General features: G+C 36.4%; 2 protein-coding genes across 11 annotated transcripts in view; one reads left to right on the top strand and one right to left on the bottom strand.

Annotated features, from left to right (window-relative positions):
• Positions 1 to 17,960, bottom strand: part of LOC106174419 (uncharacterized) — a 22,011-nt gene extending 4,051 nt beyond the window's left edge. The window contains exons 1-10 of one of the 9 annotated variants that reach the window (XM_087006251.1): positions 17,596 to 17,960; positions 16,057 to 16,193; positions 15,527 to 15,601; positions 13,639 to 13,749; positions 13,184 to 13,270; positions 12,813 to 12,869; positions 12,124 to 12,471; positions 11,663 to 11,806; positions 10,833 to 10,955; positions 10,645 to 10,756 (exon numbers count right to left, since the gene is read on the bottom strand). In XM_087006251.1, the coding sequence (XP_086862377.1) occupies positions 10,645 to 10,756; positions 10,833 to 10,955; positions 11,663 to 11,806; positions 12,124 to 12,471; positions 12,813 to 12,869; positions 13,184 to 13,270; positions 13,639 to 13,749; positions 15,527 to 15,601; positions 16,057 to 16,174 (1,175 nt within the window). In that variant the 5' untranslated portion in view covers positions 16,175 to 16,193; positions 17,596 to 17,960. Of the gene's footprint in view, positions 1 to 10,644; positions 10,757 to 10,832; positions 10,956 to 11,662; positions 11,807 to 12,123; positions 12,472 to 12,812; positions 12,978 to 13,183; positions 13,271 to 13,638; positions 13,750 to 15,526; positions 15,602 to 16,056; positions 16,221 to 17,595 lie in introns of all 9 variants that reach the window. The other 8 variants (XM_087006252.1, XM_087006245.1, XM_087006244.1 and 5 more) reach the window with 8 other exon arrangements.
• LOC147763452 (uncharacterized) lies at positions 5,260 to 8,030 on the top strand. 2 transcript variants are annotated; one of them, XM_087006262.1, is made up of 2 exons: positions 5,260 to 6,441; positions 6,696 to 8,030. In XM_087006262.1, the coding sequence occupies exon 2, from the start codon at positions 7,525 to 7,527 to the stop codon at positions 7,939 to 7,941; it is 417 nt and encodes a 138-aa protein (XP_086862388.1). In that variant the 5' UTR covers positions 5,260 to 6,441; positions 6,696 to 7,524; the 3' UTR covers positions 7,942 to 8,030. Both variants share the same exon structure in this region, with proteins under 2 accessions (XP_086862388.1, XP_086862389.1).

Raw genomic sequence — 17,960 nt, 5'->3', positions numbered from 1 at the left:
ATGGTGAAAAGTAGGTCAAAGGTCAATTTCAAGGTCACATTTGGATTGCCAGTATATGACTTCCTATTCAAGTTCAATAGTAATATTGGACCTATCTCTGCCAGTTTTGGAGATAAAAGGGCAGCAAAATTTGCAAAGTTCAGTTCATGGTGAAAAATAGGTCAAAGGTCAATTTCAAAGTCACATTAAGATTGCCAGTATATGACTTCCCATTCAAGTTCAATAGTAACTATGGACCTATCTCTGCCAGTTTTGGAGAAAAAAGGGAAGCAAAATATGCAAAGTTCAGTTCATGGTGAAAAGTAGGTCCAAGGTCAATTCCAAGGTCACATTAAGATTGCCAGTATATGACCTCCCATTCAAGTTCAATAGTAACTATGGACCTATCTCTGCCAGTTTTGGAGATGAAAGGGAAGCAAAATTTGCAAAGTTCAATTCATGGTGAAAAGTAGGTCAAAGGTCAATTTCAAGGTCACATTTAGATTGCCAGTGTATGACTTCCTATTCAAGTTCAATAGTAACTATGGTCCTATCTCTGCCAGTTTTGGAGATATAAGGGACTAAATGTTATAATTCCCATAATGTGCCATAAATTTCCTACAGAAAAAATTAATTAAAATAAAGAAAAGGTCATTTTGGTCAAAATTCTTGAAATGGGAAGTACTCTGAAGTTCCAAAAGTTCAAATTTGATGAAATAATGTCAATTATGACCACAAGTTGTCTGCTTTGCCAAGCCTTATGTTTTATTTTTCCAGAGTTCAAAATTTATCATCCTTTACTAGTCAGGCGGTTTAGTAAAAATTATATCCAGAATTGTGCAAAAGATGATAAAAGCATGAAACTTTCCACGATGAATATTTAAGAAAGCTGCTCATCCGAGTACTAATGAATTTTGGAGTTGCCCCCCGATCCAAAATAGACAAACACCCAATGGTCATTCATCGTGGAAAGTTTCATGCTTTTATCATCTATTGCACAATTTTTTGGCTTAGCCGCCCTACCGTACTGCACATTTTGCTTTCACCACCAATATGTACTTTTTGATAGTGTAACTCCAAAACCGTTTGGAATACAAAAAAACGGAGACCACTTCCAGTGTTGGGCTTTACATGCTCTACAAAATGCAAAAAAGAATGGGTCTCTAGCATTAACGGTCCCTGAATTAGAGACAGTTTTCAGTTTCGGCATCTTATGGCCGCTACTCCCATGAAAATGCACCGATTGACCCCAAATTCACGGAGATGAAAGATGACCTGAAGGGTAACACTTTCCAATAATATTATTGGTTAAGTCTGTGTGTTGTCTGAATAACAGGGCAAAAGAAATTTTTTTCGTAAAAAAATTTTATTTTTTTGAAAATTTTGGCCTGTTTGACCTTGAAGTAAAGGTCAAAGGTCAAATCCAAGGGCATATTTGAAATCTACACATATGACTTTTGGAAAGCCGTCTGTAGAAATTTTTCCCATAACCCCTTCCGTAGGGTAGATAATTAGCATTTAATTTTGCCATTTTTGGACAAGGGTGCATTGCAATGAGTGCCACACCCAGACCCCAATACCGACAAAGCCCAAATTTTACGTGGAACGAGTTGAGATTATAGGTGACCTAAATCCAAGAGATGGGTACGGGGGCCCTTACCGTCTAGGAGGAGAAGCGGTAACGGTAGCCGTCCGGCGGAGCAGGCGGAACAATCCGGACGGGACAGAAACCATGTGTACCGCCAGCGCTAACGCTGGTGGTACAATTAAGATGGTGTAACTTCAAATTGAATAATGTTATATACTTATTTATCGATCTTTATTTAATATTAAAAGTGATTGTTAGTAACAGTAACAATTTGGCACAGCTTTTCATTACTCTGACGTGGCCCTAAAAATTAAGGGCCGTTGGTATAGAAAAACAGCTGGTTTCACCAATAGACTGGTTTCTCCAAGGAGGCGTTTTAATTTCCTCATCATCTTAGCGTTCTGGGATGAGAACGTCAAAAGACATGGAACTTCCATGCTGCCCTTACTGCTCTTGGATCGTCGCTGCCTTCCCGTGACTTCTACTGTAATTTCGCCTCCACTCATGACGAAGAAATAACAAACCTTGGAAATTTCGTTAGGGAAGTGACTCACTGTTATGAAATTCTTTGTGGTTGATTTCAGGTCCTGGCGTTTCACACTGATGCAATATGGGTCTACCCTTTTTCCTACTTTATCATCGAAGTCGATGGTAAGCCTTTCACCCGATGCTAAGCCTTTCATAAAATAAAAAAAATAAATAAATAAATAAATTCAACGGGGAGGGAGGATTACAAATTAAGTAGTTTCATCATGTCTGAAGAACAGCGTGCACTATAAATCAAAGCAGAACCATTCAACTGTGACTCATCATAAAAGCTGGGTGTGTCAAATTACAACGTCCACAGCCGCCCCGACAAACCAAGACGTCATTTTTCAAAAAAAGAAAAAAATTTGTCAGCCCTCTAGCCATCTTTGAAAATATAGGCCGCCCGGTGATGTCAGTGGCAGTCCGAATGACGGCTGGACGGATCGCTGGGATTAGTCCACATTTATTCTGCTAGGGGCTTAATGACACCAACTTTGGGCACTCATGCAGATTGTGCCTGCTTGTATCGAACTAAATTCTGAAAAACAGTGCAGTACTGCTGTTCAATGTGGTTTGCTGCAGTTGTCCTGAGCTCTCAGAAAATGATCTGAAAAGCAGTTGATCGTTGTACTATTCTTCTTGATATCCACTTTGTGATATCCATGGTCAGCTTCTCTAAGTTGAACTTATAAACAGTGCATGGTTTCACCCAGTTTATTTATTTGTTTGTAATTGTAAAAATTACCCCTGCCACCCTGTTACTTTGGAGGGTTAAGCTGGATCAAGTCCGTGTAAAAATTCTTTGAAGCTTTGCAGGAAAAATCAATCATCCTTTGTTTCTCTGGCTCCTTGTATAGCCCGATGTACAGATTTTATCTAGTGTCCCCAGGTCTGCTGGCACTGCTCTTTGAAAATACCGCACAGGAAGATTTTTACCTGAGATAAATATCGCCAGCAAGAGCATGTTCGATACACTCAAGACAAAGGCTATCAGAGAGCTGAAGGGCACTTAACCCTCTAATTAAGAGGTAAAGGAAGTTCCAGCTAGATGGACTGTTAAGATAGGACTTCTGATGGTAACTGGTATTGTGTACCTTAGTTCTGTGAAAGCAAACTAGAAGGGTCAGAACATTGGTACATATATAAATTATACAGAGGATTTGTACATTCAGGTGACGTAACTTACAACTGAAGAGGATTTTCAATATTATTCCCTGAAAATACACTGAATTTATAGAAAATAATATCATGGTTGGCCACAAAAATTGTAAGCACATTACATCTGTGCGTATGCCTGGTTACGCCCATGAATAATGACAAATTTGAAAGGTCTGAAATAAATAATTATTATTATTTTAATTGTCATACCTTTCAAAAATGCAGAAAAAAGGTGGAAGTTGAAAACTGACAATAAAACTTCATAAATTTAGAGGTTGCACTTATGAAATGTTGACTTCTTCTTGTCATATAGCTTCCAAAATGAACTTATATCCTCTGTAGAAAAGTTCATTGAAGAAACCATACTATAAAAGGTAGGAAAACTAAGGTACTCTGTTAAAGAAATTTCCCTACCTAGCTGGTAGCCTTACACTACAGTAGGATAGGCCTATGTAAAATGTACACACACTTATTTTTCACGCGTTTTCTTAGATAGCATCTATTGATTTGACATCGACGACTGTACCTAGCTGCTTAAACCCCCTTTACACTAGACGGCGTCCTTTCTGCGACCATGAAACTGGCCAGGACGCCATCGGACGCTCAAAGAACGCACAGTGATCACCAAGATCACACAAAGAACATTCAAGCATCGCCGAGGACACCATGGACGCTGCAAAGTTTTGAGCATGTTCAAAACAATCCCAAAGAGAACGTGATAGAAGATGGATGCTGCAAGGTCGCTCAATGGACCTACAGAAGATGCACTAGCATCACTGCTGTCGTAGAAAGGAGGTACAAAGCATCGCTTTGGTTGCAGAATGAAAACTCGAAGATCGTCTTGTGTTCGGTAGAATATTATTTGTTTTACTCTCAAACGGGGCCGTGCTGAGGTATTTTTCACCAGACAGAAATTCTAAGGGCAACAGTGGTCTCATATCAGCCTCCGATTGCTTTTTCTCCTAAAATTCATGAACAGATCCATTTTTTGTAGGTTATTATAAAATGAATATTTTGCCTTTTTTACAAGATGCAGTAATTGTCAAAACTTTGTGAAGAATGCGTCATCTGAAAAGGGATTCAAACATTCTATGTTGTGTCAGTCAAACTTTCTCGTTTTCGGCGCCTGTCCATCCTTTTTATAAGGATAACAATGAGCATCTGGCTTATTATCAGTCCATGCAGACCTTGTATCACTGTAGTTTAAAGCGTTTGTTCCCATTTATTTGTTTTGTTTTCTGGAAATGTTCTTAATTGGATGACCTGGTCAGAACCGATGAAAAAATATGAGTTAGAATATATAGAAAGACGCCCAAACAACGTTATCGGTCAAGCAGGATGCAGAATGATCGTAGAATGGACGCCACTGATTGCCGATGAAGGTACAGAGAACGCAGCAAGGAAACTCAATGGTCGTCAAACATTGCAATGGATGCCGTGGGTTGCACAGGGGACGCACAGGAGAGGCAGACAGGTCGCTCAGTGGATGCACAGGTCGCTCGCAATTTTACAGATAAAATCAAGATTCGGTCGTTCAAAGGATGCACAGAGGACGCCTTATACTGAGACACGAATTAATTGCTTTGGCCACCGTTGAGCATACTGACTACATTTTTGGTGTTCGGCTATTCTCTCTGACACTGATCTTCCAGTTTCGCCTATATATTTCTCACCATACCCCTCACATTCCATTTCATAGACAACTCCACACTTTTCATTGCTGTCTAATGGGTCTTTGGGCCACCTTGACCAGGCCATATACAACAAGATCTGTCAATAATAGAGACAGCAAGTCATCATTAAGCCAGCATGAGGAACAATCCGGACATAAAGTTGCATATGGTCCTATAATCGACAAAATCAAGGTGATTGACAGTGAGGCAAGGGAAAATTACAGAAAAGTCCTAGAAGCCATCCACATCAAAAAGATAGGGGCCAGTCTCAACAGAAATGATGGTGGCATCCTCCCTTTACTAAGACAATTGGGGGGGGGGGGGGGGGAGGCAAGTACACCTGAGTAGAGGCTTTTCACCTGAATAGCCTCTTTCCTTGAAGATGTCCTGATAGAAATCGAAATATTGGAGGTAAAACCTGTCTCAATATTAGCTGTCGACTGAAGAAAAAATTACATCATTCTGGTACCTGTGATATTATCACACTTTCAAATCACTTATGCAAGTGCCACTTATGCCAAACAATGGTGTCAAGTCAGGCTGTTAAGAATGTCACGAACAAACATTAGTGTCATCTTCTTAAAAGAGCTGCAGATCCCTTTACTTTTTAAGCCAGAGTAAAGAGTATTTTTTTCAAAAAGTTGCTTCATTATGGGCGAGTCATGTGGATGCACGATCAAAGTCTTAGTAGGGATGACAGTGGACAATACCCCCTCCCCCCGGCCCCGACAATCCTCCTCCTGAAATGACTAACATGTTAAGAATAACAAATGTGATATTGAGAAAAATTACACGGCTGCCTTTAATCTTGATGCATTTCAGTGAACAGATGGATAGACAGATGGATAGACAGTTTCTCACTCATCTATTCTCACTCTTTCATGAACTTGCTTACATTTTTTATTGCTTTATCTACTATTTCCTTAAACGCGTTACCTGTCTTTCAGTTAATCAAGGTGCATCCCCAGGTAGAGGTGGGGTAAACAGATAATCTCATTAACCCAGGTATCCCTTTGAAGAACTGGCAGTTGAGTGCTTGAGGCAATCAAATCTTGAGTGGAATCAAAGCCTGATTGCAATCAAACCCCCTGAACTAATATTAAGGCCAGTACGACTCACACTTCACTAAGTCTCAACAGAGAATAGACAGTTTTTTTTAAAAGGTTGCAACGATAGACGAAACTATTCCCTCGAGGTAGCTAACAGATCCTTTACCGCAGGCACCTAAGAAGAAACCAGTGGGATGCCCAAAGAAAAACGCCGATGAATCACCCCGTGGACACCTGGGCAAATGGCCACGCGATGTAAATCTGGACTTTGACCACTCTCCTGCAAAACGCGGCAAATATAAATAATACTCAATGGCTCAGAAGAGGAAAATTGTAGAGTTGGCAGCCCTTCAAGGCATTGTTACAATCTCAAAATCTATGAACATACCCAAGTCAACAATCAGCACGTGGAAGGGGGAACTGGCAATAGAGGATTTGAAGCGATTGAAGTCAGGGAGAAAAGAAGGTAAATATAAAATCAATCAATGTGGAAATTAAAACCTACTCCTACGTTATTTTGCAAACTTTTCTTGTATTATTAGCACTTGTAAATAATTTAATGTAACAATTAAATAGAACACTAATAAATAGTATCTTCCAACTGAAATTTGCCTCATGAATTTTAGATTATACCAGATATGAGCGATTTCTTGAAATAAAAGAAGCAAAAAGCAATAACAATGAAATACAAATGTTTAACATTATACTATTTTTACAAAGGATCTGGAAAGAAACCAGTGCTGGGAGACTTAGAGGAGGAGCTCCTTACTTGGGTACTGAGTCAACAAGAACAATTTCTGCCTGTCTCTGCCACCATGGTCTGTCACTGCTCGACGAAAGCTCAGCTTGAGGAGTTCCACAACGGTCAGTCAATGGCTGCTGGCAGACGTGCAGCACAGAGTTTCCGTATTCCATAGATACCTTGGAGAGGTGCAGGAGGGAATGGAGTTTGAGTCAGGTTTGGTGATCAACATGGATGAGGTGCCTAAGATCTTTGATCTTCTGCTTGCAAAGACATTGCACACAAGAGGCGACAAAGATGTGAAAATCATTTCCAGTGGTGCCGAAAAGAAGCATTTTATGGTTGTCCTGGCGGTTACGGCAGACAGCCGTAAATTGCCATCTGTGATCATATTTAAATAAATAAATATACGTTTGATCTTACCAACAAATCAATGTAGTAAAATTTAATGCATCTTATCTAACAACAAACCACCACTTGGTATACGCCACTGATTTTTTACATAATAATGCTATGTAACTTATTCTTAAATTTCAGAGAAGCTCAGCTAGCGTCGAGATTATACCATTTAATCCTGTAACATTGGCTGAAACCTTTTAGGTAAAAATGTTACATTTCACATGTTCATTAAATTCTTCCAATTTCATTTTAGGGAAGAGAGACCCGGACATAACTGTACCTCCTGGATGGGTCGTAACTGCCAATCCCACTGGGTGGATGAAGGAGGAGGTGATGCTTTTGTGGATAAAGGAAGTTCTTTGACTGTTTACGGAGAGACGCCCTGGACCCCTTCTCGGTGCACACAACATGGTTAATAAAGAATTGAGATGGGCCAACGCCACGGCAGCCATCATCCCAGGAGGATGTACCTCTCTGGCCCAGCCTCTGGACATGTCCCTGAACAAGCTGTTCAAGGGGAATTTACGGAGGCTGTGGTCAGAGAGGATGTGGAGTTCCGTAGAAGCCATCATCAAGGCTGGGGGTAGCATCGACAAGATCCAAACAGCTTCGAAGGAACAAGTGCTCGAGTGGATTAATGACGCATGGTCACCCATCCCCCCAGAAATGATAAGACTTAGTTTCGATGCCACTGGCATCAATCCAGCACTTGGGGGAGAACCTGAGGATCTGTCCAATCCGTTTTTGGGCAGCGATGGGGAGGAGTTCCTCGGGTTCACCCCTGACGACATCAATGACAGAAACCCCTTTAGAGACTGTATGTAAACATTAACTCAGTGATAAAAAGAATCAAACTGACAGTATGAATTTACGACAATAATTAACGAGTCACACTTTACAATTACTTTTTTTCATTTATTTTACTTAAGATGATGTAATAGTAACGTTGGACAATAATAACGTGTCAGTCTTTAGATGTTTTTTTTTTTCATTTATTTTATTTAAGAAATTGTGTTAGTGGCCTTGAACAATAATAACGTTATAACGAAATACAAAGAAAATTAAAATGTGTAAGTGTCCAATAAAATTGTTATTATAAACTTATTATTATTGTTATTATGATTAGTAATAGTTAAAAAAAGTAGTCACATGTCACAATAAACATCTTAACTTTATAAAAAAGGGCATTAAAAAAAACTTATTAAAAACAAAGATTAAATAATTTCCATGGTAGAGATGAAAGAAACTTAAATGAATAAGGAAAACAACAATATCTGAATATGTGAAATTAGTAATTTGGTTTACTAAAAATGAAAAAAAAGACAACTGCAAAGGGTGCCTGTCAGGTAGATCTTAAAAATGATGTGCACAAATGACCGAAGGAAAATTGTACACTTTCAATTCCCGTACTGTTGACAATGCTATTGTGCGCATAAAGCAAAACAAACATTATATTCTCGCACTGCGGCTAGAGTTAAGTTCAATAGCCTGGGCCCAGTTTTATAAAGGACGTTTAGCACTAACCAGTGTTTAACTCTAACCAGGCCTAAATAGTTTGTTAGTAAAATGACCTTTAAATAATTATTTAATCCAGTTAAACACTGGCTAGTTAACTAATTGGCTGTTTTCTGTCAGAAGACTGTATATAAAACAAAATTTAACCATCTTTTAGTTAATGGGTGTTAGGAGAATTTATCCACTGGTTAGGCTTATCCACTGGTTAGTGCTAAACGTCCTTTATAAAACTGGGCCCTGGTGATTATGATGGCGATTTGCATCCCCAGCCAACATACCGATCGATATCTCGCACTCTGGACCCCACACTAAGTGCTCGGGCGTATATATAATTTGGCGCAATTACCGACACTCACTAATCAGACATTACGGTAACTCTAGATAGATCATCAGGAGAAGGGAACATAAGGCCTAACGACAAACAGACAACTTCCGGTCAAAATTGAAAGAATTCCATGAAATTCGAACGTTTGCAAGTTCTGAGCACCTCTATTTCATGAATTTCAATCAAAATGATCTTTCCCCAAATTTAATTATTTTTTACTGATCGAAATTCATGGAACATTACCGTATTATGTGGGGTAGCAATTAGGTTTAGCTTGATCCCTCTCCTCCATCTGGAGGTATGTTTCTTAATGAAATAACAATTCTCAACTTTCTTTTTGGGTAAGATAACATAAGGAAATCCAGTAGCACCAATAAATATAGATCATCATTTACCACCAGAAAGTGACCTTGGAAGTAGTGATAAATATCCACAATATGTGAGGAACAAGGATAAAAGCCGATAAGGATAAAAGCCCGAAGGTCGAAGTTTTGAAAATTTCGTCATACCCAGGAGTTGGGGAAACATAATTTTGAAAAATTTTGCTGGATTTATGCAATTAAAAATATAAATTAATTTTTAAACAATTAATTTTTAAACAACGAAAAGTTTTTACTGTAACAAAGTTGCTGAGATGGAAAAAATATCAATAGAACAGTTTGAAATGCCCAACTTGCTCTTTTCTGAGATTCGGAACATAGTGAAGGACTAAATCTGACAAACTGCACTCATTTGAGTATATTTCCATTTTTGACAGTTCATTACACAATACAAGATTACAGGCTTACTATTATTTTTATGTAATCAACAATATTGTTAAGATGCAGAAAATGTCTAAAGAACACTTTTACGTATCTAATTAGTTCAATAATGAGACTGTTAACTTGCCTAAGAACTGAATCTGAGGAAAAACCATTTAGTACATACAAAAAAAGGCATAACTTCGTCAAAACTGAACCGATCAAGGTTATTTTTAAATATGATCTGTTTATTAGTCCTATGAATCATTCCCACAAGTTGTAAAGCAAAATGTGACATAGTTTAAATGTTATCGGTATAATGGTAGATAAAATGAGCTGGAAAAAAAGCATGACTTTTGTAAAAATGGTCCAATCAAGCTGATTTTTAAACTTTACCTGCATTTTATGAATATTCATCTGTTCAGTAATTTTTAAGAGAAGGGGTTTTTTCACTTATCGTGATATCACTGAAAGTGCATGGCGACAACGGGGACGACAGGGGCAGGTGACGGCTATATGTACTGACACATCTATATCTGTACATAAAAATTAATCACTTTTGAAAAAATAATCCAAAAACATTCTGATTTTTGAAAGGAACATTTTTTACCAACCAAAGACACTGAAAATTTGAAGAAAAACAAATATATAGTTTGGCAGTTATGGGATAAACAAGAGATGAGTCAGCAACAGTGCAACCCAGACAGACTTAATGATCAGAATTTCTAAAGACACAAAGTATCTGTATACAAGATATAGCAATAATATAATCTATAAAATTGGAAAACATTAAAAATACTGGCAAAAACTACCATGCAAAAATGTTGTGCATGTATAATAGGCACAGTATTGGGGTCAAAGCAGTTTTACTTCCTAGTAAAAGCAATAATTTGCAGGATCTCATTCTCTCCATAAAGCTTGAATGTGCAGGTGGTCTCGGGTACTTACAAACATCCATTAACATTTGAAACTGAGGGTTTATTAGGTGTCACTTCACTTATCAACTGTTTCATAACTGCTGATGGAAACATATCACTACTGGCTTCTGAAAAAAATATGACTTGTATCAAAAAGATATGAAATTTTGTTTTTAAGAAAAAATGCATGTGAGTCCACTTTCATTGAAGACAACTTACCAGCAATTGATGAAAGATCTGGCATGACATTGGCTTCCTTTATGTTGATTGCTTGATTATTGATCAATGTGGAATTGAAACACTGTTCTGTTTTCTTCTGCTGACCAAGATGACAATCCAATTCTAAAATGTTATCAATTTCAAATTCAGTTCATTCATAATAGTCATCTCCTATTTCCAAAGTAGTACTTATTCTGGAGTTGCATATTATAAATATACTTAGGAAAGGGAGTTGGTAGGCAATAATCCTGCTGGGGGACAGCTGCCCTAAAGTCATCTTTGCACATACAATACTATCTCCCATTTTTTTCCAGTCAAAATCAGTTTTTGAGAGAAAAAATGTTTGAGAAAACTACCATGTGTTAAAAGTATTTTAATTGTTTGAGTTTTAATATTATTACCAGTTGATGCAGAATGACCATCTAATCTTATTTAAAATAATTTAAAAATTTTTCATTGGATAGTTACAAATAATATTCGCTTTCAGTCAGAGGAACAACTCTTTTTTATTATCAAAACTTTAGATGCAAAAAGTGCTTCATATATCAATTTACATTAGTTTACATAAATAAAGTTTTTTTATCAAATACAGGACTTAGAATCAAAACTAACTGACGGTGTTGCAGATTATGTGATAAGTCTGAATAGAATTCCACCTGTATTCTAAGAAGATCAGCCAAAGTCTTCATGAATTTAGGAGACACAATGTTTCCAATTAGACTAAATTATATGTAAAATATGACTGGCTGACTAGCATACATCGTTCTACCGCTTGGTTGGTTTAAATAAAGAAATGACAAAAATCACATTTCCAACAGAAATTGAGCTACCTATCAGACTTAATGCACATCTTTGCAAACCTAAGCATGTAGCGCTGTCTGCCATACATTCATCCCCCTTTACAAAGGCAGCCTTTTCTCTAATCTCAGCTGACTTGGTGCTTTTTGATACACTTTGCTTATTTGAGAGAAAACCTAGAAAAAGAAACACAAAATGTCTGCAAAGCAATATGTATATGCAAAGTAAATTTATAATAAATGTATTTTTTCTTCTTTTGAAATCCCTAACCTTAAAATAAAATCGTGGAATGACCCTGAAAATTAAAAGCCACATATATGGAAACCTGTATTCTTTTAACTTTGTGGTAAAAACAAAAGCTGAACACAGGAAGTAATTTAATTCATTATTCACAGAGAGATTGTAGCATGCTACCTTAAAAGATGGAAATAGAACAGACAAAAAAATAATCAAATCAGTCCCTTTGATAAGGTGCATGTATCAGATTAGTTACCTGTAATGGAAGAAACATCAGGTGTGATTTTCACTTCTTTAATATTGGTTGCCTTCTCACCAATCAAGGTTGAATTGAAGCACTGTCCTGGTTTCAACTCCTTGCCATTTTTATTTTCACTATGAACATTATCCCCTTTGTCATTAGATAATTCAAAGGACTGTTTAACTGCTCTCCTCTTCTTCTTTTCCAGTTTGCAAAGCAGGTTACATGTCTCTATATTTGGCAATGGTATTGATACAAGAGGTAACTGGTTTTTCTGTGGACCAGCAAGTGTTGAAGAAATATCTCTCTTAAAAATTGCCAGTCCTGTTGTATTTTGTTCTTCAGTTGCAGAACCTGGAAATTCTAAAAAGCAGTAAAACAAATGATGTTTAGTGCTATCATGCAAATAGCTGTTATAAACGAAGCCTCCTTTGAAAAATAATTCTGACAAAATTAAAAGTTCTCAATATTGTTCTTCCACCACTTTTCAATCTTCAGTGCAAAAACATTTGCCACAATTCTTCTTTCCTTACACATAAATCTGTGTGATATTCTCTATGTCTTTTTAAAGAAAAAAAAAACATTATGTTGTAATTGAATTTATCCCTTCACCCACAAAACCCCAAACAATACCATATGAAATAATAAATTCAATAACTTGACAAAACTATTCCTTTTTTGTCAATGAACTGCACCCTACTTACCATGAATAGTTGACATGCACTCTGGAGGTGGAATATCACAGATGGATTTGGCGCAATCTGTGTCAATAAGAGTAGAATTTCTGTGTTCAGGGGAAACATTTTCTTTTCTGGTACTTGTAGCTAAGGGAAACTGACTTCTTGTCAATCTATGCAGACTACATTTTTCTAAAATCACAAGGGTTTTTCACAGAATAAAAAGAGGCAAAAACATTACAGGTTATACTTGCTTTTAACCTGCTTTTAACCATCAATATAGATTAAAAGAAGTTTTGACATTAAGATATGGTTTATCTTAATAGGTTCAGTGGCATTTTCATTAATTTAGCCGTTACTTTTGTGGAACTACAGTATGAGTAGGTAAAAGTACTAACTTGAAGTTTTCAGAGCAGTTTGTTTCAAGGCTAGGGTGATGTCTTCACCTTCTTCCCCACTGAAAGCTACTCTATGGTGATGATGATCTATGATAAATTTAACTTTTTATTCAGAATGATTATCTGATGATTTTCTTCATAAATTAAGATGTCCAAATCAGGCATGATTGTACCAATCTTATTTGATAATCTTAGCAACAAAATTCCACATCAAATATACATTTCTAAAAGCAACCGTAATGAATTTATAAGGACAGCATTACAATAAGTAAACCATTTATTTCATTTTCATTAAAAAAGCTGTCAAAAAAGGGTTTTAAAGATTGATTTATTCTGGACTGGGAACATTATTCCAATTTACTACTGTACATTTTTAAATTAAAATTAGTAACAGATTATGCATCAATTCATCAGAGTACACTACTTATAATCCATATCAGTGAAAGTTAACCTACCAATTGCCTCTGTGGCATCTCTTGGTAATTCAATACTATCATCTAAATCCTCACAAGTTTCCCAATCACTTGCTTTGCTACCAAGAACTGTTCTAACACCAACACCTGAACCTTAAATCATAAAATGGTAGCAATAATGGGTTAGCATTAATATACCATATATGGCAAAAAAGATGTCAAAATTCAACAATTACAGGAGGATATCGGAAATAATAAAAGTCTCATTAGACATTCAAGCACTGACCAAACATGATAACCTTCCGATCTCAAGTACTTAGTTGTCCAGCAAATAACGAGTGTACCTTAATTAATGACCTCTTGTGGTAAGCAAATCGCTTTAATAGAAAGTAAAGTACATGGACCGAGCTCCTACAATTGTACATCGTTAAGAATGGAAAAATGCAATTGATTGTCTCTCAGTATCGTACATTAGTATGTAGCACTTTGGTAGATCCAGGAAACTGACCAGTTCAAAGAAAGGAAAAAACACCCAAAAACTTTATTGTAAACCATGTGAATATAAACAGTCTGTGCAACCAATTCTGGGACTTGAGAGATATCTTACAAACAAATGTTATTGACCGTTTGGTTATGACTGAAACAAAAATGGATTCATCATTTTCTGATACCCAGTTTAAAGTAGAAAACAACAGTTTGTTTAGAAAAGGCAGAAATGACAAAGGAGAGATAATTGTTTATGTGCAATCTTCAATCCCTATCCAAAGGTAAGCTAACATAAAATCTCCAGACATAGAACTTAAACCACTAGTCATGAACATAAGTAATAGTACATGGTGCTTTCTTTCAACATACAGACCACCTAGTACAAATCCTGAAACATTTCCTCCCAAGTGCCAATGTTACACCAGTTTTCAAAATGATGGGCAGTTTTGATAAACGTAATTACAGAGTAGTTAGTGTGCTACCAGTTTCCTCCAAAATTTATGAAGGTGTGATGGCTGAACAATTAAAGGGATTCTTACCGATATAAGCAAAAATGAAACATATCCCAAACTTAATTTATTTTTACGTATGTGGGTCACGACCTAAAGCAAAATTGGCCAATTAAAAAAATTAATTGTTCCAAATTCAAGTCTGTATTGAAGAACGTCCTCTCCCCAAAACAGAATAGATGTCAACCATAGGTGTTCCCATGGTCTTAGCCAATCAGAGTGCCCTGCCTAAATTAGCACTCATACAAGGAAAAACAAATATTGTGGCAGAGTTCGAAGTCGTTTACAAATGCACGTTAGTTACAACACACTCCCTTCATTGTTCATAAGCATGTTTGTGCACTTAAGCATTGAAAGAATTCATTTAAAGATGCATATCAAGGCAATTTTTTGCCACAAAAGCCAACCAAATGCCAGCATAGAGTTTCAAGTATTATAACTAAGAGAATTGCCAAAAGACATTGTTTAATTTTACCCGAAAAATGATATATGAAAGTATTTTTCAGTTGGCATTCTATACTGTATATCAATGGGGCAGAAAAGTAGGTCACGAAAATAGGTTAAATTTCCTACCAAAAATTAAAAGAAAGGAGCAGTCTAAAGCTCTTTTATGTCTGCTCCCAGCTGCATGTGTTGATGAGCTACTTTTATTTATGCTAAAAAACAAGTTCGAAAGTAGTGCTTGCAAAAATTAACTTGTCCTATGAAACGATCATTAACATTTCCGAAACTTCCAACCAGCATAATGACTGCCAAATAACTGTGCCATGTGGATAATGTGGGGGAAATTATTAATCGTGCCAGGGAAAATAAGATCGTGCCGGGTGGAAAATTTCTGGAAAAAAAATAATCTACTATTATTCAGCACTTCAGAGTATGCCTAGGCTGACAGTGTAAAACTGGCAGCACAGGAGTAATTACAAAGAGAAATTTACCTGAGGTGGAAAGTACTGCTTTTGAAGAAACACTGGAACAATTCCCCCTATTACTTTCACCCAATGTCTCAGACACTGAAAAGCACATATTAGAAAAAACGGAAAAAAATTTGGTTGTTCATATCTAATGTTATATCTATATTAAAGGTATTATCTACAGGTATGAAAATATCGTAAAGTCATATTTGTATAGTTAAATAATTCAGACTTTAAAACAATAAAACCTCTTAAATAAAATTATGCCAGATGTCAATATTTCCTTTGGAAATATCAGGGAGATGGACAGCCATCTACATGAATTGACATGAATCATTAAGAACTAAGTTATTTCATTAAAAATGATGCAAAAACATTGAATCTGAGTGCAGGGAGGCTGGTTGAGAAATGATTTGTGAGAAGAAGAAAAATTGCTCTTTTCACAAGGAAAATTACATTTGGCATGAAAAAGCCATACAGAATTTCTTTAGATATTGTGAGATTAAGAAGTACAAGTGCCGACTAGTGGGTATATATTTATTACAAAAATTTACCTAAACTGTCTTCAAATGGTTTGCAACTTTTAGGCGAAAAAATCTGGTGGGTGGTCCCTTTTAAAAAAACCCTTGTCCTTCTTGAGTATGTTTTTATTGGAGTTGGAAAAGGATCCATTATATGTTCTACTTGAAAGCTAAAATGTAGAAAAAGCCAACTTCTTCTGAAAAAAAATACTGATTAAAACATCAATCAAACTTATGAAAGGCAATATAAGCTGACTTTAGAAGAAAGTTCAGTTTCATAGAACAAATTTTTTTTTTAAAGACATTTCTATTATCCAATCAGAATTATCATGGACAATTCAATTTCTTTATTTACTTTGGAATATTCCTATGGCCGTCTACAGGACTTATGTGCAGATAAAGGCAAATATAACAGTCTGAGACATAACCTTTAGGCTTACTGACCATTTGGACCAGCACTTTTTCTAAAATCTACTGTTTTGAATCATGATTCACTGGATTTAATAAAAAATGTCAGTATTGCCCCATTGCCTTATTATTATTAGTAGTAATAACAAGTAGTGGTAAAAACAAGTCATTGGTTTTTTCAAACATTTTTCTATTTAGTATCATCATGTGTGTCATTTTAGAATAAAGTAAATCAAATCGAAAGCTCTTTTGAAAACTTATATGAAATACCTAATGGCCATGTCAGACCTCATATTCTGAAAAATCTACTAGTTCAAACAAAATTTTACTGGCTGCGGGCGTAGGGTCTAGGACCAGTGGTTAACTCAACAGACTGATATAAATTTCTTGTTGTTCTTGTAAAACATTTAAATTGCCAAACTTATCAAAATTTATTTGAATTTATCAGACATACACCAAATTCAAAATCATAAAATTTATTATTATTAAATGAAGTTAATAATGCAAAAGTACTGAAATTTCATAGCTTACTAGGCCCGTCAGCAATTAAAAAGGGAAGTCCTATTTCTGAAATAAATGACCTTTTTTCACCCTTACAATTCCCACTGCCTACAGCCACATGCCAGCTTACACAGGATATAAGACGTCTTACACATCAAAATTAAACTGAGACTAGAACAGTCTTTCTACATAAAAAGGGGTTAAATTATGACAATGGGAATCGTGTCCTCATTGGTGTCCTCCTGGGAGAATATAATGCACGTTTTATCTGACAGAAATAGATTTGCCTCCCTAGAACCAAGGAAGTAAATTGGAGAACCCGGAAATGTCAGCAATGTGAATTTTACAACTGAAGATCAATTCACGGGCGGATCCAGAGTTATTTTCTGACAGTCTTCCAATTTATCTTTGTTGATCCATCCTCCATTTTTGACAGTCTTCCGACAGAAAAAATTAGATACCCGTCAATGTAAACTTGACAAATCTGACCGTCTTCCGGAAGACCCAGAAGACGCCCTAAATCCGCCCCTGGTCAATGTCACATCAATGAGATCTAATAACGTTACTATTAGGCATTTTTAGATCTGGATGTATCCCCTACCAGGTTTCTACGTCTTTCGAGTCCAGTGAAAGTTTTTTTGACTCCACTGTCACTTCTCTTACCTTGAAGCACTGTTATGGCAAGAGACCGGTTGTTCTGCTATTCAGATTCATTCATCAAAGTTTCGGCATGACGCTAACGGAAAAAAGGTGTACATTGATGAATTCCTTGGACTAAAAGTATACCGAGATTTTTGCCAGTGTGTCATAATCTTGCATCCTTGACACTGTCCTTGACCCACTTGTTTTGATTGGTCAATTGTAACTGAAACAACATTTCTATTGGATAAAAGTTTCTCATGACCAGACGATTTTTAGGTGCGCGAAAATAGAACCGCACACCTACAGAATCCACGGCCCACCGAATAATTTGTTTTCATTCTTTTCCCATTACGTATAATATGTACTATTTTTGCACACGTGTTTTG

This window comes from Lingula anatina, chromosome 2 (assembly GCF_051362555.1).
Source record: "Lingula anatina isolate TDL-2025a chromosome 2, LinAna3.0, whole genome shotgun sequence".
Lineage (NCBI taxonomy): Eukaryota > Metazoa > Brachiopoda > Lingulata > Lingulida > Lingulidae > Lingula > Lingula anatina.
This window is presented reverse-complemented; position numbering and strand designations above follow the sequence as displayed.